The sequence below is a fragment of the Semicossyphus pulcher genome, unplaced genomic scaffold, assembly GCF_022749685.1.
Source record: "Semicossyphus pulcher isolate SPU_LCO1_2020_fin unplaced genomic scaffold, fSemPul1.0.p SCAF_4, whole genome shotgun sequence".
Classification (NCBI taxonomy): domain Eukaryota; kingdom Metazoa; phylum Chordata; class Actinopteri; order Labriformes; family Labridae; genus Semicossyphus; species Semicossyphus pulcher.
Genome location: NW_027211715.1, coordinates 11,874,468 through 11,897,073, shown reverse-complemented (window position 1 = coordinate 11,897,073; position 22,606 = coordinate 11,874,468). Strand labels below are relative to the sequence as shown.

Below are 22,606 nucleotides of genomic sequence, written 5' to 3'. Positions count from 1 at the left end.
TTATAACATTTCCAGCTCTGAGACACCTTTACCATGGCAGTTAAGACCTTTTCATCATTATGATTTACAACAAAATAACTGAGATCCAAATGAATTACATTGAATTTTATTATTTGATTTTATTAGATATATATTTCAAGGTGAAAGTAATTTTCAATCCAGTTGGTATTACATCACTTTTTCTTCTCCATCAATGACCTTACAAACCGAGTTTTATTAGTAAATTTGTTCCGATGAAATTCAAATACATTATAGGTCAGTTTTGTCTGTTAAATAACACTTCATGAGAGGGCTACAACTTGCAGTTTCATCGTTGTTTAATTTACACACTCATATAATTTATACACTCATTAAATAAGGAAATTAGATTATAGAGCTAACTTATATGTGTAAAGTGGAATAATTTGAAAAATGCTTAATACACCAAATATAAATGAAACTGAAAAATTTTCTTCATATTAACTTCAGTTTTGGCTCAGTTTGGCATTGGTGTTTCATCGTGGTACAGCACAGAGGCGGTACGGTTTGGGACAGCGAGTGGCCCCTAACTTGAACTCCAGACTGGGCTGCTCTCCATCACATGCAGACAAAGAAAACCTCTGAAGAAGGGAGGTAAAGAACAGGAATAATTCCATCCTGGCCAGCTGCTCCCCGATACACACACGCTTACCTGAGGATACACAGATCAACATATGAGATGTATTCACACTATTTTTAAGAGAGTCACTTTGACAGTATAATTCTTCTGTAACTCAAACAAGCTGTCCCAAATACAGTAAACAGGAAAATGCTGCTGCTTTTCTTTTTCCAAAGTAAACTCCTTCGTTTACAAAATATAACTGGGTTTAATAAAGTTGTAACCAAGCAGCAAACTCTTGGGCTGAAAAATTAAGCCAATGCAACAGTGACAAAAACTGTAGTTCCTCAAATGGCACCTGAGACCGTAATCCAAACGAAGTTCATCCCTATAGAGACCCCATTTTAAGATTCAGCAGAATGAAACATGTTTACAGTTACAAGAACTTAACTTAACCTGAGGGACGTGTTTGTTGTTTGTTGTTGTTTGTGTAGGTGCCTTTGGAAGAATTTTAATGCCAATAACAGACTTGTGGTTTATTGTACTTACAGTTTGCCCAACCATTTTGTGCTATAGCTTTTTCAGCCATAGTTATGAGAAGCCTTTTCTTACAAGCTGCCAACTCTCACCCACATGTATGCAAGTTAGCGTTTTGTTAGCAATCCCCACAAATAGAGTTTCATCCTGTGGGAAACACTGGCAAACTATATTTTTTGGCAATAAATTAATAAGACAGTAAATTAATAAGACTTAGTAAAGCTCTAATAACTTTGTGTTTGCCAACCCTTTGATACTCTCAAGCTCCACTCTCTGTCCAAATATGGTTACTTCTTGCTCCAAACAAACAACATTGCAACCACCAAACTAACTGTAGGTGTCAAAACAGCTGTCCACAAAACAATGGTTCACAGTGGCTTTGACCATTTTTTATAAACAGCCTCTGGTTGTAAATACTGACTAACCTGCTGAAAAAGGAAGGAAGGCCTCTCTCTTCCTAAACTGGCCGTCTTGATCCAGAAAATGTTGTGGGTTGAAGGAGTGTGGAGTTTCCCACATTGACTCATCATGCAAAACCGAGTTCAATGATGGCATGATTATGGTCCCCTGAGGAAATTTTATTAGTGAAAACAGTTATTCAAACTTGTCCTATGATCTTTGTTAAAAATGAATGAATGAAAATTAGACAAATGACAGGATCAACTATGAATTAAGGTGAACTATGAACTATGAGTTCTAATAGCAAAAATAGATCTGAATTCAAAGCCCCCCGCCCGCCAAACAAAGATAAAAATAATTATTATAGGCGAAAGCTCATATAAAGCAACTCTTCTTACATGTGCACTCCTTACCTTTGGGATTGTGTACTTGTCGAGTGTTGTGTCCTTGGTTGCCATGTGGACCACATTAAGGGGGATGATGTCGGCCATTCTCTGGATTTCATGGATGACTGCATTGGTATAGGGCATGTTTTCTCTGTCATTTACGGAGGGCACTCTGGATGAACCAACAGCAGTATCTATCTCAGCCTGGACTCTCTCTATATGTAGTTAAAAAAGAAAAAAAACATGTCAGCCATTGTACTACATAGACAACTGAGGGGAAATTATTACACAACACATCCCACACACCACAGTTCTACAGAAATGACCTGTCTTTAAGTGCTTCAGAATACTGCTGCTTTCTTACAGTTATGTTCTGCTATACGTGCTGCTAATATTCCAGTTGACAGGCCACTTGTTATTCTTATTCTTATATTTGTATTTATTAAGAAATGCTCACATATGACTAAAGGGCATGTTTCTCTATGGGCTGCATGGTGGTGCAGTGGTTAGCGCTGTCGCTTCACAGCTAGAAGGTTCTTCTGGAGTTTGCATGTTCTCCACGTGCACACGTGTGTTCGCACCTGGTACTCCAGCTTCCTCCCACTGTCCAAAGGCATGCTTGTTAAGTTAATTGGTGACACGTAAAATTGCCTGTACGTGTGAATGTGAGTGTGAAGGATTGTCTCTCTCTATGTGTCAGCCCTGTGATTGACTGTTGATCAGTCCAGGGTGTACCCCGCCTCACGCCAAATGACAGCTCCAGCAGCAACCCTGAGCAGGATAGATGGTCTAGATAATGAATGGATGTTTTTCTAATTCATAACACTTTGTTAAAACACACACAACCTCCATTAGCTATTATATAAAAATTAAATAAAGACTGCTCTGAATCATCCATAGACTGGGCCATGGTCTGGAGGAACACATCTCGCTCATCGCAAAATCCGAATCATAGATTAACAAATCTGTATTTCATAATCAAATCTCTATGACCTCTATACAACACTTTAAGATATTATAATAATAATAATAATAATAATAATAATATTGCTACTTCCTCAAACTGTTCCTTATGTGATTTAAAACAAGTGGTTTAATTTCTCCATAAGATGTCGGAGTGGCCACTGGTTAGAACATTCTGGGTGCAAATACCAGAACTTTTGTCTGAAACACTCGGCTTGAAGATCAACTGCTCTCCAGAATTGTTGTTCTGTTGAATGATGATTGCGGGCAGAATTTTAATCACACACAAAGACTGCTGTGGTTGTCAGCATGTACTGCAGCTAAAAAGATGTTGGCGGTTAGGAAAACCAAAGCACACTCTTTCTATTGATCAGTGGACTAGCTGTTTAACTGAGGTGTTATCTATGGAACTGTCTGTGACTAGGATGAACCGGGAAGGTAGAGCTATGCTACTATGCTACCAGAACTATGTGATAAATATACAATATATATATATACATATCTAAATCTGGATCTAGCTATAGATTGTACTCTTTTTAACGTCTATTGCATGTCTTTCTGTTCCCAGAGGGGGATACCAGTTCCTTTTAATTTAACCCCCGTTAGAGAACCAGGGAGTTATTCATTTTCAGTATTAAGGGTTTCAGGATAGATGGTATAGGATAAAACGCTTGATTTGTATATGAATGAAATTGACTTGACTTCACTTGTGAGACGGCATGGGTTGGGTCAGACATTACTCATACACATAGACAAACCTTGTATTTGAGGGTAGTAGATCATGTAAAGCAGTCCCCAGTGTAAAGTAGTGGTAGTAGTTTCACTTCCAGCACCAAACAGGTCCACAGTACAAAAACATAAATTGTCCGAATCAAAACCAGAATCTTTGTCCTCCGTCTATCATTAATACAGAAGACAGTTAGTAGTATCTGTTAACATATTTCATTAGAAACAGTAAAGAGAACAAACACAATACACACACATCAACACTTTTACCTCTCCCATCTCTGTGAGGAAGCAATCAATGTAGTCTCTCGGTGAGGAGGGGTCAAAGCTTTCTCTGTGTTCTTTGATCTTGATTTCCACAAAGTCAATTATGTTTTGTACATTTGTGAAAATCTTCCGGTGAGGTCCAGGAAGCCACTTCATCAGCCAGGGCAATGTGTTATAAATCTACAGAGCACAAAGAAGAGTTACCTGATCACCTGAGAATCAGTCAGAAACTAGCAGCAGCATTAACAGGCACCCTCAACGCACTTCGGGGCGTGTCGCATGTCGGGGTGGGTTGCAGTCGCAGAGAAACTGCAGCCACGGTCTGATGCTTCAAACAAAAAACAGCGTAACCATCTCTTGATTCTCGGCTGGTCTGGAGACATCACCAAGTACAATGTAAATTCTCTGGTAAGCGGAGCAATATGTGCACTAGCCACAGTGCATTTAACAGACAGCAACCTATGAAAACGGCTGTGAAATTTGTGAAAATTGTTATGTGATTTGGACACAACATCAAGTATAGACAACACTGTGAAATTGCCAGTTAAGCATGGATGCATGTCACACGAGGTTTACTACCTTGTACCAGTAGGTGGTGCTCTGACAACTACTGATTTTCAACACATACAAGTGTTCAGGCAAGGACATATATCAAACATATGAGGTTTCAGGCAGAAAACACCCTATATGTTTGAGTTACAGCAACTTCCTGTTTCATGGCGAGACATGGAACTTTGACAAGCCGCCACGGCCACGCCTTTTGAGTTGTGTAAAAGTTGTTGATTATTTTTTTCATCGTTAATGTCTCCTCTGTATACTGGATAAATTTGAGGTGGATTGGATGAAAGCCCTAGGAGGAGTTCTTTAAAGTATGACCCCTGGAAACGCGCAAACAAACTGTTTTTTTTTAAAACAAAATTCAAAATGGTGGACTTCCTGTTGATTTTACAATTTGGGTTCTAGAGGCTTTTTTGTAGGTCTAGGCATCATGCGTATGTGTACCGGAATTCCTAAATCTAGGTATAATGTGCTGCGGGTGCAATATTTGAAAAATTGTAGGGGGCGCCACTGAGCCGTTTAGCCACGCTCACTAACAAAACCTATATAAATCTTCCCAGTACCCCACTGGGTACATGTTTACCCAGTTTCATGGCTGTATAAGTATTTTAAGCCCCTGAAAAATGTAATTCCTGTTTGTGGTGAACTATGCGTCGCCATGGCAACAATATGGGACATAGACTCATGAGTTTCAAAAGGGAGGATGGCAAAGGTCTTGGGATGTTGCAGACCAAATCTGAAGGGGTTACAAACAACCTAATAGGAACTGGACATGTAAAAGTAGAAAGAGTGACTTTCTGTTGCCAGTAGGTAGCAGTAGGTGCCTGTTATGCAAATGTTTAATATGTGTGTTCAGGTTGGGACTCTTATTAAGCACATGGAATTTGGTGCAGATATGATGATGTACAGCCGAGTTATAGCAGTTTGAATTTTTAGAAGGATTTTTCTTTTTTGCCGCGCTGCCACAACCACAGTACAGTCACAGATTTTTCCCCAGACCTTAATCGAGGTCTTAGGTCCTTCCTCAACCAAATTTGAGGAGGATATGTCTTACCATCTTGGAGCAGTAGCTTGTAGCATAAAACATGAAATTTCCTGTTATTTCCTGTCGCTAGAAGGTGGCGCAAGGAGTATCACTTAATAATGCCATATCAACATGTTCAAGCTGTGAGCCTTATCAAACATGGAAAGTCTGGGTCAGATTGGAACATGTACTGCCGAGTTACAGACCACTTCCTGGTTACTTCCTGTTTCATAGCGACTCATGCACGGCCACACCCTTTGAGATGGGTACAAGTTTTTAAGAACTTTTCATCGCCAAAGCCTCCTCTACCTGTACACCAAATTTGAAGTGGATCGGGTGAATTCCCAAGAGGGAGTTTGTTAAAGTATGGACCCTGTAAATGGCCAAAAATCGCCTTTTTTTTGACATTAAAAACAAAATGACTGACTTCCTGTTGGGTTTGAGCTATGGGTGCAGGACATTTTTTTGTGCATCTTGACCCCATATATATACCTTTTTGAAATTTTCTAGGGGGCGCTATGCAGCAATTTTGCTCCATGGCTGAGGCCCATAAAATATCCAATTTTTCACCGGACCTGATGCTTGTGCACAGTTTCATGAGGGTTGTTGGGTGCTCAGGCCTGAATAAAACATTTGAACAGAGACACAGGTTAAGAGCTTAAAATAAAAAGTCAACGTGGAAGTTCCAAAAACTGCAGTTAGTCAAAAAGCCACTTGAGGCTGGCTCCAAAAGTGAGTCAATCCCCACAGAGACTCGTAATAAAGTGCCAACTTTACAAAAAAACAAATGTGAAAAGCCTGGTTCAAACACTGATGTGGTCTCTACAGCTCACTCCCGGTTCATGACAACTGTACGGAGATAGATGTTTTTTATAGATCACTGCGTAAATTATATTAGGCTTAGTTAGGGGCGTGGCTGTGTTGAGTGACAGGTGGGAGCTTCTAGCTCCCCTAAGGTAACACACCATAGCTTTTTCCATTTACTGAACTTGACATCTAAATTGTGTTTGTGGTGTTTGGGCCTCTTGGAGAAAGTATCAGACAAATATCAGACACATGGCTTGTGCGTTTAATTGTCCTAACAGACTTTACAAGAACTTTGTGTGTGTTTTTTTAATAAATAAATAATATAGTTTTCAAATAATAAGCAGGATTGATGTAGGATTTTCCCTTTAGAGAAGAGGGCAAAGCATATTGATTTTAACCCTATCGTCCAGATTTGGTCACCTAAATCAAGATGTGTACAGCCATGATGTATCGTGTCCTACAAGTGCAATCCTGCTGCAAAGGCCCAAACGATTTCCATTTGAAGAAACTGCAAATTCAGAAACGATGTAAATTCAAAAACACATGCAATGACAGAGATACGCAGCAAATTAAAAAACATGCTTACAGTGAGTCGGACCTGGACTCTGACAGCAGTGATGATGAAGACATGGTGGGGATAGAAGATGAGAAAGAGGGATGTCGGGCATCAGTCTGTGCCCATCTCCCTGGAGGTTTCAGTGGGGGTTTGGTGGAGGAAGCCTCCAAATGCCAGGACCCAAACCAGGCAAGACAACCACCGTGATACTATCTTTCTAGTCCTTTCCTACAGACTCAGCTAGCTGCACGACTTACAGAATCTACACTTAGCAGCACATGTAATTTTCCTGCTTAAGGCCACTTTTTACAGAAGACAGTTCGAAATGTCACAGTAAGAAAAGCACAGTTGTAAATGATTAAATTAATAATGGCTGAGTGGCAACTCTCCATAATCTACATGTGCAACACCTATTTTTATTCTTATTTATTAATGAGGAATATCACCATCTCACTTCTCAACATGTGCAATACTTTTACTATATTATTACATCAGGTGGTCCATTTGTTCATTGTTCATTAAATTCAAACTGAACACTTAGACTTAGTTTGTAATTTGCTCTGTACATATTTTATAGGATACACTTGTTTAGTTTCCTATTTTTATATGCCCTTTATTGTAATGTTGCACTATCCACTTTGCTGTTGTAACCCTGTAAATTTCCCCGTTGTGGGACGAATAAAGGATTATCTCATCTTATATTCTGGGGTACTTGTGCTGTACTTGTTTATTGAAAATCAATTCTCCTCTTACGTCCACTATAGTCATCAGACAGCTGTGGTGATGTTCCAGAGCACGGATCAAATTAAAAACAAAGATACATTCAACTTATATTATAAGGACTGAACTTGTGGTTCCCAAACTTATTTGCTTGTGGCAAAAAAGCAGTGTCTAGTTTGGGCCCTCTTTTAATAAATGTATTTACATATCAGTCACCTAGCTCAACTTACTGCAGGAGTAGTGTCATTTCAATATTTGAAGTGATAATACTGATTTAGTGATAATACTTTTGCTATTTTACCAAAGTAAGAGTTTAAGTGCAGGGATTTTAGATGTGATGCAGTATTTTTACATTGTTGTATTAAAACTTTTAGTTAATTAAATGACCAGAGTAATTCTTACGACTCAGGTTACACATTTTCTTATTTAAAGTTTTTTTTTTATTTGTTTCATTTAAGGGCATGTTGATTATGTGGTTTATAAACCCATTAACAAATGGTAATAAAAATAATTGATTTAAAACAGATTACTGAGTTCCACGCCTTGTTAAGAAAGGAGGCTCACCTGTACACCCAAAGTTCCCTGTAATTGCACAAGGTCATTGAAGTTCTGAAGAATACTCTGGTACTGCTTGTCAGAATACTCATAGCGTTCCCCAAACACCAGGCAGCAGATGATGTTGGACACAGCGTTGTTTATCAGTGGCTGGGCATTAAAAGGCTGACCTGTAAAGTTAAGAGAAAATGTAGCTAAGACAAAATATTAAGATTATATGATTACGGATGATTAACAGGTTGGCCTTAGTTACTTATACTAAATGTTATCACCTGCCAAAATTAAGCACACAGGTGTGGTCTTTTAGATAACAAAGCAGGGAAACAAGTACATGATGTGAGGTTTTTAGTCCAATGCTGCATGATGTTGGTGCATGCTTCTATCACAAATCAGAGAGAACCCATACGCAGAATCACAGGGCCAAGGCAGGGGTAAGGCAGCGACAGTGATTTTACTTAGTCTGTTAGGCAGAGCTATGTACAGTCCTTTCCAGAGGTCAAAACCACAAACCCAGAGAATCAGGCAGAGGTACAGAAGCAACAGGCAAAAGTTCAAAAACAGGTTGCAGGCACAGGTCAAAGGATGTCAATGGACATAGAAAATGTTTTGGAGGGAAAAGCTGGCAGGTGCTGACAAACAGAGGGGTGCGTGCAGGAGAAGCAGCAGGAGGGTGGGGTTTAAGAGGAGCAGAAGGCTCCAGCAGAGTCTGACAGCTTCTGTGTGTCAAAAGTAAAGGGTAAGGCAAATTACATCTTAAAGTAATAAACATAAAAAAGTTCATAGTAACCCTACTGTCTAGTAACTAGTTAAGAATGTAGAGCTTTCCATGTGGTGCTTGTTGAACAATGAGATTTGTTTAGCACCTTGGTGAGTGGCAAAAGCCTCATTGAGATATTGGCACTCCTGCTGGATGGATGGCTCCAAGGTCTTCTTGCCCACACCAAAGTTTCTGAGTGTATGAAGTGCGAATCTCCTCTGTTGCTTCCAGGGATTGCCATTCGATATCACAAGACCTTATTGAAACACCAAACAGCATCAGACAGGATATAATTTAAAATTGGTGTAACTATGAACCATCTAAATGCTAGTATGTCTTGTATAGTGTCAGTCTTATAAAACTATCCAACCTAATACTAACCAGTGTTTTTTATTCACAATGCATCACACATTACCTTTATTTCCAATCATTGTTTCAAAAAGTGGTATGACGGGGCGATCGATGTAGTCCTCTCCTCTATGGACCAGGGCCTCCCTCACAAGCTTGTAGCCATTAATGACAACAACCCTTCCGCCAAAGAGCCGAAGACTGAAAATTTTTCCATACTTCTCTGCAAACTGAAGAGAGAGAGAGAGTGGACTGGTTTTGAGGTTCAACAGGAATTGATTCCATCTTAGGATGTCAACTTAAAATAATCAGTTCAGCTTTAGTGCACCGAAGCTGAAACACTCACCTGGCTGATGCTGGTCTCTGACTGCTTTTTTCTTCTCAGCTGATTACTGAACCCTCTTTTATTATCTTAAACTTCCTTGTGGAAACTTAATTTGAGGTATAATGTTCTGTTTAACTAGCATATTATAAAATTACATTTCCCAAAGGAACGGCCCTCTGCACAGATGGAGAGTACAATCAGCAAACTTATGGACTATAGAGCTCTGACTTGAAGAAAAAAAACTTATTCAGTATATGGGAAGCAAATTCCTGAAGTGCAGCATATCATGAATTTCTTCAGTCTAAGGATGACTTAATATTTTTCAAAATCTCAAAGTATCAGACATCAAATTGCTGTAATTTCAGCATCATTTCATAATAAAAGAGGAAAGTAAAGGTTTCCAAAATAAGAATCAAGCTAAGATAATCCCTCTCAGATCATTCAACCTTGCAATCGACTTGAACCCCACTAATTAGGGCCCAAGCACTGAAATGTTGCATAGACCCTCTTGGAATGCAAAGGATTGTTGTTCTTTTTTTCTTCCGCCACCAGAATCGTATGTTCGGCAGCTTCAACATGCCCCAAAACTCAGGAAACTTAGCGTGCGAAACACAAGTGGCAAAACATGGATGGGCCTCGCAACATGACTTTGGCAAAATGGCTTTACAGTGCTGCCTACAAAACTTCAAAAAAGGGTCAGCATAGAGCTTACTGTCACCCACATGTCTGAAATTAGGGTGCATGTGTATCACAAACAAGCGCACATGCGCACAAAAAGCATTATACACCCATACACAAATCCTAACAAGTCTGCCATTGTGAACAAATAAGTAAAAATCATTGTCATGTATTTTATATTCAGGGGTCATACTTGGATGAACTCCTCCTGCACCATTCACTTTCAATTTGGTGTACTGTGAGATTAGACCTGAACGATGAAAAGTTCTCAGACTCTTGTAAATAACTAGCCCTTAAATTTGCATGATTCACCAGGGGCAGCTGTGGCTCAATGGTAGAGTTGGTTGTCTTTCAATCTGAAGCTTGGCAGTTTGATCCCTGGCTGCTAAAGTCTACATGTTGAAGTGTCCTTGGGCAAAAGACTGAACCCCAAATTGCTTCTAGTGTTTGAATGAGCATAGATCTCCCCCTAGTGGTGACAGGGACGTTCATGTTTTACGCTATAAGATACTGCTCCAAGCTGGTAAAATGTATCCACCTCAAGTTTTGGTCAGGAAAGCCATAAGACCTTGATTAAGGTTTGGTGAAAAATCTGTGTCTTCCTCAATGGGTGGGTCCTGTTGGACGAAGCGAACATAAAAATTGCCATGATTCCTCCCCATAAAAATGTGAGCTGTTATAACTTGGTTGTAAATGGTCTTTGCACCAATTTCATGTGCTTCAGTCCCGGCCTCAACGCATCTATATCACATTTTCATAAGAGTCACAGCACCACCAAGTTACTGCTATATATTATAACTTGCAATTCCTAAGGTTGGCTATATCTCCCAACATTTTGGTCAGCAGCATCCTCAGCTATGTTCCATTATGAAACCCAAAAGTCTACGTCTCACGCAGTTGGCATGTTGATGCACTGTTCGCCAAGTAACAGGAAGTTGTCTTTTCAGGGGCTTAAAATACCTGTACAGCCCACTGACCCCAGTAGGTAAGTCCTCCCAGGGTATTGATTTGATCCACCTAAAATTTAGTGTGGGGCTACAAGAGACCTAAATGATGAAGAGTTATCAGGCTTGTGAACAAGCTACTGATAAGTCATGTCAGTTTACCTTACCAAAGTGTATCATAGGTCAAATTTGAAGTAATGACTTCACATATTGATGTTAGCCTTGCTTACTCATTTGCTGCATCATCCAACTTTATAATTAATTAATATAATATAATTAATATAAGTTCAAGTTGGTTAGATAATACAATGAATAATTTATCCTGAGTAAATCACACCAGTGTGGTTGAATGTGCTTCTTACATAAGTCCATCCTCTTGTATTTAAGTTGATGATTGCCTAAATTTACCAAGTTCCCTGCAACTGTTAAATAGCAACTGTTCCTTTCTCTTCTCGTCTTTTGCTTCTGTGTACATATTTATTAATTAATTTCAACATACAGAAGGTGCTACATAATGTTAACTTTAGTGAGTAATAGTTATTTGTAAAAGTCTGAGATAAAATTGTACATGAGAGGGTGTATTTTTTAAACTGCCCAAGAAAATTTATTTGACTGAACGGATCCAATATTTCCATTATATATCCAGTATATACATGAAAGGCCTGTACAAACCTCTGTGAACTGCAGGTGGATCCTGCTGGGTTCGATGCGATGAAGGTCCCCAATCAATGGAAGAGCCCATGGTCCAGGAGGAAAGTTTGTCGGTACTCTGTTCTTCAAAACATCAGCCAACAACACAAAAACACAAAGAAATAATAAAATACTTATGCCGTCCATCCACTCAAACCCGAGCAAACTTTCGATGGTCTCCATGAGTAAGTTTACTTGTGCTAGCTTATATATTAACTGCGCAACAACAACTGGACAAAGCCCCGTTGGGCAAGTAGACTGAAACACATTGTAAAAAAAAGTTTAATATTAAGATAAGATTTCCGGTTTACTTGACTAACCTTCAAAATAAAAGCACAGTGCATGCACACAGGAAAAAGCACAATATGTGGCGTGTCTGCACTTTATTAGTTTGCTTATTCATATATTTACAGCTCAAACACACCATGGCAGTTAAGACTTTTCTATCATAACATGTTCCAACTGAATAACTGAGATTAACATTTATTGCATACAATTTTAACATTTGATTTAATAAGATATTTTAAGGTGATCTTGAATAACTTTGAGACAGGCACATCTGGCTAGATGTTTTGCTTGATATATTCATGACTGTGGTCAATTTAGACAAAGCTTGACTGGTGTCATTTGTTAAATGTACTGCTGCCTGTCTTGGCCAGAACACTCTTGAAAAAGTGGAACAACCAGAAGTTACAGGGTTTGCATTTTACATTTTCATCAAGACAGGCCTAAAATGTACAGTTTGCTTTATTTTTGTGAAAATGTACACACCTTCCTATGAATTGTTCAATTTAAGAAAATTGAGGAAAAGTAGATTCTGCTAACTTTCATGTGATAGGTGCCAGAATTCAATAAAAGCTGAAGACACCATTATATAAGTGAAATTGTTAATTGAACATTTCCTTCACACAGACTTGGTTCTGTTTAGGACAAAGTGGTTCAACGTGGTACAGCACAGAGGCGGTACGGTTTGGGACTGCGAGTGGCCCCTAACTTGAACTCCAGACTGGGCTGCTCTCCATCAGATGCAGAGAAAGAAAACCTCTGAAGAAGGGAGGTAAAGAAGAGGAATAATTCCATCCTGGCCAGCTGCTCCCCGATACACACACGCTTACCTGAGGATACACAGATCAACATATTAATAACCTTTATTTAATCAGGTAAGTCCCATTGAGATCAATAGTACAATAAAACATAAAACATATACATTTAAATGTACAATATCCATCAATAAATTAGCATAATAAGTACAATACAATGAAAGCCATAAGAATAATAAAGGTCAATTAAAACGAGTTAAAAGAAGTTAAAAACAATCACAACTAAAATCAATCTGACTTTTGAGAAGATTTCTGAATTGACCCATTGGAACCAGAGTGTCGAGCTTTAAGGTGCACTGTAATTTGTTCCAAGCATTCGGTGCGAATAATTTAAAAGCAGTCTTTCCTAGTTCACTGTGAACTCTGGGGACATGCAGCACTAACCAGTCCTGTGAACGAGTATTATGTTTTGCAACTCTCCATCCAAGAAGGGATGACAAATACATTTTTTATTTTATGAGTTGTATTCACACTATTTTAAGAGAGTCACTTTGACAGTATAATTCTCCCGTAACTCAGTCTTAAACAAGCCGTCCCAAATACAGATAAACAGGCCGACAGGAAAATGCTGCTGCTTTTATTTTTCTAAAGTAAACGCCTTGGTTTACAAAATATAACTGGGTTCAATAAAGTTGTAACCAAGCAGCAACCTCTTGGGCTGAAAAAATAAGCCAATGCCACAGTGACAAAAACTGTAGTTCCTCAAATGGCAACTTCCCCAAGAATTTTGTGTTGTAGTTTTTTCAGCCATAGTTATGAGAAGTCTTTTCTTACCAGCTGCCAACTCTCACCGACATGTATGCAAGTGAGCATTTTGTTAGCAATCCCCACAAATAGAGTTTCATCCTGTGTGAAACACTGGCAAACTGCATTTTTTTGGCAGCAAATGAATAAGCCTCAGCATACTCTGTAAAGCTCTTATAACTTTGTGTTTGCCAACCCTTTGATATTCTCAAGCTCCACCCTCTTGTCCAAAATATAGTTACTTCTTGCTCCAAACTAACAACATTGCAACCGCTAAACTAACTGTAGGTCTCAAAACAGCTGTCCACGAAAAGCAATGTTCATAATGGCTTTGACCAATTTTTATAAACAGCCTCTGGTTGTAAATACTGACTAACCTGCTGAAAAAGGAAGGAAGGCCTCTCTCTTCCTAAACTGGCCGTCTTGATCCAGAAAATGTTGCGGGTTGAAGGAGTGTGGAGTTTCCCACATTGACTCATCATGCAAAACCGAGTTCAATGATGGCATGATTATGGTCCCCTGAGGAAATGTTATTTGTTCAAAAAACAGTAATTCAAAACAGGGTCAACTATGAGTTAAGGTTAACTATGACCTATGATTTCTAATATTAAAAAAATCTGATCTGAATTTAAAGCACCATCCCCCAAAAAGGAAGAAGTTTTTGTAACATGCATCATGTACCTTTGGTATTGTATATTTGTCAAGTGTCGTGTCCTTGGCTGCCATGTGGACCACATTAAGCGGAATGATGTCGGCCATTCTCTGGATTTCATGGATGACTGCATTGGTATAGGGCATGTTTTCTCTGTCATTTACGGAGGGCTCTCTGGATGAACCAACAGCAGTATCTATCTCAGCCTGGACTTTCTCTGTACGTAGTAAAAACAGAAAAAAAACATGTCAGCCATTGTACTACATAGACAACTGAGGGGAAACTATTACACAACACATCCCACACATCACACTTCTACAGAACTGACCTTGACAGGCAGCTTTTTTACAATTATGTTCTGCTATACGTGCTGCTAATATTCCAGTTGACAGGCTACTTGTTACTTATCCAATAATTGTATTAATTAAGAAAGTCTCACATATGACTAAAGGGCATGTTTCTCTAAGGGCTGCATGGTGGTGCAGTGGTTAGCGCTGTTGCTTCACAGCTAGAAGGTTCTTCTGTGTGGAGTTTGCATGTTCTCCCCGTGCATATGTGTGTTTGCACCTGGTACTCCAGCTTGGACTCTAAATTGCCTGTATGTGTGAATGTGAAAGGTTGTCTCTCCCTATGTGTCAGCCCTGTGACTGTCGATCAGTCCAGGGTGTACCCCGCCTCATGCCCAATGACAGCTCCAGCAGCGACCCTGAACAGGACAAGTGGCATAGATAATGAATGGATGTTTTTCTAATTCATAACACTGTGTTAAAACACACACAACCTCCATTAGCTATTATATAAAAATGGAATAGAGACAGCACTGAATCGTCCATAGACTGGGCCATTGTCTGGAGGAAGACATCTTGCTCATCGCAAAATCAAAATCATAGATTATCAAGTCTTTATTTCATAATCAAACCTATCTGACATCTATACAATGCTTTAAAATGAATATTGCTACTTACACAAACTGTTCCTTATGTGATTTAAACCAAGTTTATACATATGATGTAGGAGTGTCCACCATGTACATATATTGTTCATATATGTATATATATATATAAACAAATATATGTCTGTGTGTGTGTGTGTGTATAAATCAATCATAACTAAAGTTTGTAAGACTCTTTACAAAAAGAGCATGTCTTCATTGTATAGACTCTTTTTTTTAACATCTATTGCATGTCTTTCAGAGGGGGTACCAGTTCTGCTGCTCTTCCTGAAGTACCTTTTAATTTTTCCTCCAGTTAAAGAATCAGGGAGTTATTCATTTTCAGTATAAAGGGTCTAAGGACAGATGGTAAAGGATAAAACTCAAGCTAAATTGAGGGGACGTAAATTAAATTGACTTGACTTCACTTGTGAGACGGCATGGGCTGGGTCAGATATTACTCATACACAAACACAAACCTTGTATTTGAGGGTAGTAGATCATGTATAGCAGTCCCCAGTGTAAAGTAGTGGTAGTAGTTTCACTTCCAGCACCAAACAGATCCAGAGTGCAATAACATAAATTCTCCGAATCAAAACCAGAATCTTTGTCCTCCGTCTATCAATAACACAGAAGACAGTTACTAGTATCTGTTAACATATTCCATTAGAAACTGTAAAGAGAACAAACACAACACAAACACATCAACAATTTTACCTCTCCCATTTCTGTGAGGAAGCAGTCGATGTAGTCTCTCGGTGAGGAGGGGTCAAAGCTTTCTCTGTGTTCTTTGATCTTGATTTCCACAAAGTCAATTATGTTTTGTACTTTTGTGAAAATCTTCTTGTGAGTTCCAGGGAGCCACTTCATCAGCCAGGGCAATGTGTTATAAATCTACAGAGCACATAGACAGTTACCTGATCACCTGAGAATCAGTCAGTTGTAATACACTTGAACAGAGACACAGGTTAAGAGCTAAAAATAAGAAGCCAACGTGGAAGTTCCAAACGTGAGTCAATCCCCACAGAGACTTGTAATAAAGTTCCCAACTTTACAAAAAATAAATGTGAAAAGCCTGGTTCAAACACTGGTACAAACACCAAAAACACACAAATCCAAAACACATGCAAGAGAAAAATGCTGCAAATCCAGTCAAAGCAACAAAGCCTGTGCTAGAGAGAGGAGCAATCACTTCACTATGCTCAGAGCCTGATACCAGGACAAAGTCATCTAGAAGTACCGTTAACTGCACGGCTAATGGAAGCTACGATGAGCAGCGGTTACTTTTGCAAAGTTTCCCTCGATCTGTCTGGGTTTGTGTTTTTGACTTTGCCTTATTCATGTTTTTACATCGTGTTTGATGTTTATGTATTTCTTTTCCTGCTTTACGCAGCATGTTTTTTCATTTGCAGCACGTTTCCGTTGTTGCATTTGTCTTGGACTTTTGCATGTGTTTTTGAGGATGCCTCATTTCTCAGCCTATTACTTCCAGTGGAAATTCTTTGGCCTTTGCAGTGAGATTGCACATCGGCTACCATAATATGGCCTACTCATGGCTTAAAAATGGCAGTTTGCATACCAATTGCTGATGTCACTGTGGCTACTTCCACTTCTTTTGTACAGCCAGGTTTGCAGCTCGTGGCACTATCAGCTGACTCTGCTTGGTGTCAGGCTCTGAACACAGGGGTCTGTCATTGTTCACTCTAGTGCTAGTTAAGGAGTTAACGCCATCACTTCACTGTGCTCAGAGCCCAACACCAAGCAGAGTCATCTTAAAGTAGCCGACCGCAAGCAGCAGTGGTTACTTTAGCAAAGCTATCTGTCAATCAGGAGCCATTTCTTGTGTGATTTCTTTAGTCATGTTATAAAGTTGTCACGGACAACAGAGACACTCCGCTCCAGTTGCGTCTAACGTCAAATGGTTTGATAATTAATAAACTCACTGTCTTGTCTCCCTCCCTCTCCCATCAATAACTAACCTGTTACACAGAGCGCCACCTACAGCACTTCGTTGTGATGACTGGATTTGCAGCGTTTTTCTTTTGCATGAGTTTTGTGGGTTTGTGTGTTATTGACTTAACATCTTTTCTGTATTTGTTGCAGAGCGTTGGATGTAAGCACCTTTCTGTTGCATTTGTTTTGGGCTTTTAAATGTGTTAAAATGGCATTGTTTCTGAATTTGCTGTCTGTTTCTTTTAACATAAACCGCTTGGGCTGTTGTCTTGTCGGCCACCGTACTAAACAGAGCCGTTTACTATATATTTATATACTCAAATCTGAAAACAATACAATTGATGATGACCAGAATACTTCTTCTGACTCAGATTACACATTTTATCTTATTTAATGACATTTTATGTTTGTTTCATTTAAGGTCATGTTGATTATGAGTTCTGCATCTAGTTTAGATAAGAGGCTCACCTGTACACTGAATGTTCCTTGTAACTGCACAATCTCATTGAAGTCCCGAAGAATACTCTGGTACTGCTTATCAGTGTACTCATAACGTTCCCCGAACACCAGGCAGCAGATGATGTTGGACACAGCGTTGTTTATCAGTGGCTGGGCATTAAAAGTCTGGCCTGTAAAGTTAAGATAAAATGTAGATACGACAAAATATGAATGTTTTATGAACGTTATTATCGATGAATAACAGGTTGGCCTCAGTTACTGTATATGCTAAATGTCATCCACTGCCAAAATTAAGTAAACAGGTGTGGTCTTTTAGATAACAAAGCAGGGAAACAAGTACGTGCTTGTGAGGTTTATAGTCCAATGCTGCATGATGTTGGTGCATGCTTCTGTGTGTCAAAGTTAAAGGGTAAGGCAAATTACATCTTTACGTAATAAACATAAAAAAAGATTAATAGTAAAAACTTCTCCCCTCCGGTAGGCGTGACAGAGCACTGTACGCCTAAACAACCAGACACAGGAACAGTTTCTTTCCCCAGTCTGTCACTCTGATGAACAGTTAACTTTGTGAAAGTGTCAGTTTACATTCTCACTAGATACTGAAAATACTACAACCATCTACCTCTTGTATAACCTGATTCAACAATATTTATCTCTGCACCTTTAAACTATTCATTGCAATATGCATTGCACTTTTGTCTATTGTCTTCTGTCTGTAAGTATTGTTGTGTTTCTTAAATAATATATATTCATATATAAATATTAATACTCTGTTATACATATTTGTATCCACTGTATACTGTAGTTTTAGTTCTTAGTTTTTTAGTGTCTAAGTGTCTGTGTTACCTTGTCTAACCTGTCCTTGTTTTAAGTGTAGTCAATTTGTGTGTTTGTACATTGAGAGTAAAGAAAAAAAGAGTCAAATTCCTTGTATGTGCCCACATACTTGGCCAATAAAACTGATTCTGATGCTGAAAACCAGACCGTCTAGTAACTAGTTAAGAATCTAGAGCTTGACACGTTGCTTGTTACTTCCAGGTTGGATTATTGTAACTCGTTACTATCAGGCTGCCCTAATAAGTCACTAAAAACTCTGCAGCTGGTACAAAATGCTGCAGCACGTGTGCTGACAAGAACTAGGAAGAGAGATCACATCTCTCCTGTATTAGCCTCTCTGCACTGGCTTCCTGTAAAATCTAGAATAGAATTTAAAATCCTTCTTCTTACTTACAAAGCTCTAAATGGTCAGGCACCATCATATCTTAAAGAGCTCATAGTGCTATATTACCCCTCTAGAACATTGCGCTCCCAGGATGCAGGCCTGCTTGTGGTACCTAAAGTCTCTAAGAGTAGTGTTGGAGGTAGAGCCTTCAATTACCAGGCCCCCCTCCTCTGGAACAATCTACCAGTCAAGGTCTGGGAGGCAGACACCCTCTCTTCTTTTAAGAGTAGACTTAAAACTTTCCTCTTTGATAAAGCTTATAGTTAGGGCTGGCTCAGGCTTGGACTAGCCCATAGTTATGCTGCTATAGGTTTAGACTGCCGGGGGGATCTGACACACCAAGCTCCCCTCTCTTTCTCTCTCTCTCTCTCTGTGTTTCTCTGTCTCTCTCTCTCTCTCTCTCTGTTTCTCTGTCTCTCTCTCTCTCTCTCTCTCTCTGTCTCTCTGTCTCTCTCTGTCTCTCTCCCTCTCTCTCTCTCTCTCTCTCTCTCTGTCATATTAATGCAGCTCATTAACTCTGTATCTTCTGGTCCCCATTAACATTACTAACCATATATCTTCCCGGAAATTCTTGTGCTCCCTTGTCTTGAAGGTTCCTGGGGATCGTTGCTGCAGACCACCTGCTGCTGTGGACCTGCTCGACTGCAACGACTAACATCAGCCTTCCCCATAGTGTCATTATTGTTGCTGCTAATGCTAATAGTAGACCTGATGACTTCAACTGTTACAATTACGATTACCTCAGCCTTTATCATTACTCTGCTTCTCTCGCTAATTTATTTATTTATGTTGCTAATCTTCACCCTAGTCTACCACTATTATTGGCATTGTAACCATAAGTATGTCTGTTTTTGTTCATGTAACAAGGACATATGTTGTTGTTGTAACAAGAACATATGTTGTTGCTGTTCTCTTTGCCTGTCTCTATCTTGCATCTCCTTCTATCCCATTTTCGGCCCATCCAGTCGAGGCAGATGGCTGTTCAACATGAGTCTGGTTCTGCTCGAGGTTTCTGCCTGTTAAAAGGAAGTTTTTCCTTGCCAATGTGCCGAATATTGCTAAGTGCTACTCATGGTGTTTCATGTTGGGCCTCTCTTTAAATAACATAACAAAGAGTCATTCTTGACCTGCTCTTTTTGTAAAGTGTCTCGAGATAACTCTGGTTATGATTTGGCGCTATACAAATAAAATTTGATTGATTGATTGATTGATTCTTGAACAATTGAGATTTGTTTAGCACCTTGGTGAATGGCAAAAGCCTCAGTGAGATATTGGCACTCTTGCTGGATGGATGGCTCCAGGGTCTTCTTGCCCACACCAAAGTTTCTGAGTGTATGAAGAGCAAATCTCCTCTGTTGCTTCCATGGATTGCCATTCGATATCACCAGACCTTAGAGAAACACAAAACAGCGTCAGGCTTGATATAATTTAAAACTGGTGTAACTAAGAACCACCTACATGCTAATATGCCTTATATAGTGTCAGTCTCAAAACTATCCCAACCTAATACTAACTAGAGTTTTTAAACACAATGCGTCACACATTACCTTTATTACCAAACATTGCGTCAAAAATGGGTACGACGGGGCGATCAATGTAGTCCTCTCCTTTATGGACCAGGGCCTCCCTCACGAGCTTGTAGCCATTAATGACAACAAGCCTTCCACCAAAGAGCCGAAGGCTGAAAATTGTTCCATACTTCTCTGCAAACTGAACAGAGAGAGTCGTAAGGTGTGGAGGTCCAACAATGAATTGATTCCATCTAAGGCCAGTTCAGATTAATGATTCGCAACGAGACTGGATGCAACTGCCAAAAGAATCCCTTGACATCTGATCGTAAACGTTCTGAAACCGGGCCGTTCACATCAAAGCAACGCAACACGCCCAGACGCAGCTGACCATATCCATAGCAACGACACACTGACATACCCCACTACTTCTGCGTTAATACTATAAAGTTAGTTAATACTATAACGTTAGTATTAGGCCTAGGTTACATGAATTAACTAGCTAGATTTCTGTTGTTGAAGAAATGGATGACCGTGTCAGTGACATGCTCGCAATGTCAGCTGTAACACTGATTAATAAACGGCAAAGACAGAGCGTTAGGAAAGAGAGGATCTGGAGCTGTCTTTGGCTACTGCAGTGCCATAGACGCTAATTTATGCTGTTTCCTGATTGGCTGAAGTGAAACAGCTACATCATTCTGTTCTAAAACTGCATTTGGAGATTTGACCAATGACTGTATAATGTACAATGTATAATGTCTTTTTATACAGTCTATTGATTACTATGATTACTGAACCTATTTTTTCAATCCCAAACTTCCTTATTCAAACTTGTTTTAGGGTATAATGTTCTGTTTAACTGGCATATTATAAAACGAATGACTGCCTCAACTTGAATAATGCAGAAACACAAAGATATAACATTTTCCATATGCCCCCTCTAATACTCCTCTTAAAATCAGACTTCAAACTTATTAGAAGAGCATTAACTTTAAAATAAAATAAAACAAAGTGGTTGGGAAATGACCAGGAACAAATTGCCAACCCAGTGTTTGGTTATATTTCTGAAGTGCAGTTGAAGACAAAATATCATGAATTCTTCATACAAAGGATAACTTTGTATTTTTCAAAATGCCAAAGTATCAGACATCATATACCTGTAATTTCAGTGTCATTTCCTATTACTACAGTAAGTAAATACCTTAAAAACATGAATCAAGCTGAGATAATCCCTGTCAGATCAGTCAACCTTGTCAACTAATGTATGTGTGCATCTGCCGTAAAACGGCTGCAACTTACTCATTTTTATTATTGATGAATCTTCACATTGTTTTTTCTACTAAATAATTCATTGGGGTTTTTTTAATTCCACATTAATGTTCAGATCAGCTTTGTTTTTTGCTAAAGTCTACATGAAAGTGAAGTGTCAGAAGGGGATAATGAGAGGTGTTTTAGTAATGGTAATTTAACATTACCAATGATATCATGGGTAGTATTTGAAGAATTAACATCACATATTGATTTTAGCCTAGCGTACTCCCTCCCTGCATCATCCAAGTTTAATATAAGTTCTAATTGGTTAGATGATACAATAAGTATATTGTATCCTGCGTAAATTAAACCAGTGTGGTTGAATGTGCGTTTTACAAAAGTCCATTCTTGTGCATATAAGTTAATGATTTGCTAATTCTACCAAGTGGCCTACAACTGTTGTCCGGGAAAAAATCTGGGTGTTTTTTTTAAACTGCCCCAGACAATTTATTTGACTGAACGGACCTAATATTACATGAAAGACCTCGACAAACCTCTGTGAACTGCAGGTGGATCCTGCTGGGTTGGATGCGATGAAGGTCCCCAATCAATGGAAGAGCCCATGGTCCAGGAGGAAAGTTTGTCGGTACTCTGTTCTTCAAAACATCAGCCAACAACACAAAAACACAGAGAAATATCAAAATACTTATGCCGTCCATCCACTCAAACCCCAGCAAACTTTTGATTGTCTCCATTACTAAGTTTACTTGTGCTAGTTTATCTATTGACTGCACTACAACGACTAAATACGCTCCGTCGGGCAACTAGACTTTCAAGTGTGAAAATCTTTCACACGTTGTAACAAAAGTTTTATATTAAGATAAGATTTCCGATTTACCTGCCTAACCTTCAAAATAAAAGCACAACGCATACACACAAGAAAAAGAAAAATCTGTGGGCCTACAGCTC

The 22,606-nt window shown here is 39.1% G+C and overlaps 2 protein-coding genes across 2 annotated transcripts; both read right to left on the bottom strand.

Moving 5' to 3' along the window:
* Positions 1 to 257: 257 nt before the first annotated feature.
* LOC138606930 (cytochrome P450 2J4-like) lies at positions 258 to 12,000 on the bottom strand. The gene is made up of 9 exons (XM_069679408.1): positions 11,800 to 12,000; positions 9,248 to 9,410; positions 8,939 to 9,088; positions 8,085 to 8,245; positions 3,859 to 4,035; positions 3,621 to 3,759; positions 1,927 to 2,114; positions 1,540 to 1,681; positions 258 to 670 (listed from the first exon to the last, which is right to left on the bottom strand). The coding sequence occupies exons 1-9, from the start codon at positions 11,998 to 12,000 to the stop codon at positions 495 to 497; spliced, it is 1,497 nt and encodes a 498-aa protein (XP_069535509.1). The 3' UTR covers positions 258 to 494.
* A 756-nt stretch (positions 12,001 to 12,756) lies between these two features.
* Positions 12,757 to 22,392, bottom strand: LOC138606969 (cytochrome P450 2J4-like). The gene is made up of 9 exons (XM_069679468.1): positions 22,192 to 22,392; positions 20,426 to 20,588; positions 20,119 to 20,268; positions 17,666 to 17,826; positions 15,962 to 16,138; positions 15,724 to 15,862; positions 14,343 to 14,530; positions 14,039 to 14,180; positions 12,757 to 12,932 (listed from the first exon to the last, which is right to left on the bottom strand). Exons 1-9 carry the CDS (start codon positions 22,390 to 22,392, stop codon positions 12,757 to 12,759), a joined length of 1,497 nt encoding a protein of 498 aa, XP_069535569.1.
* Positions 22,393 to 22,606: the final 214 nt, after the last annotated feature.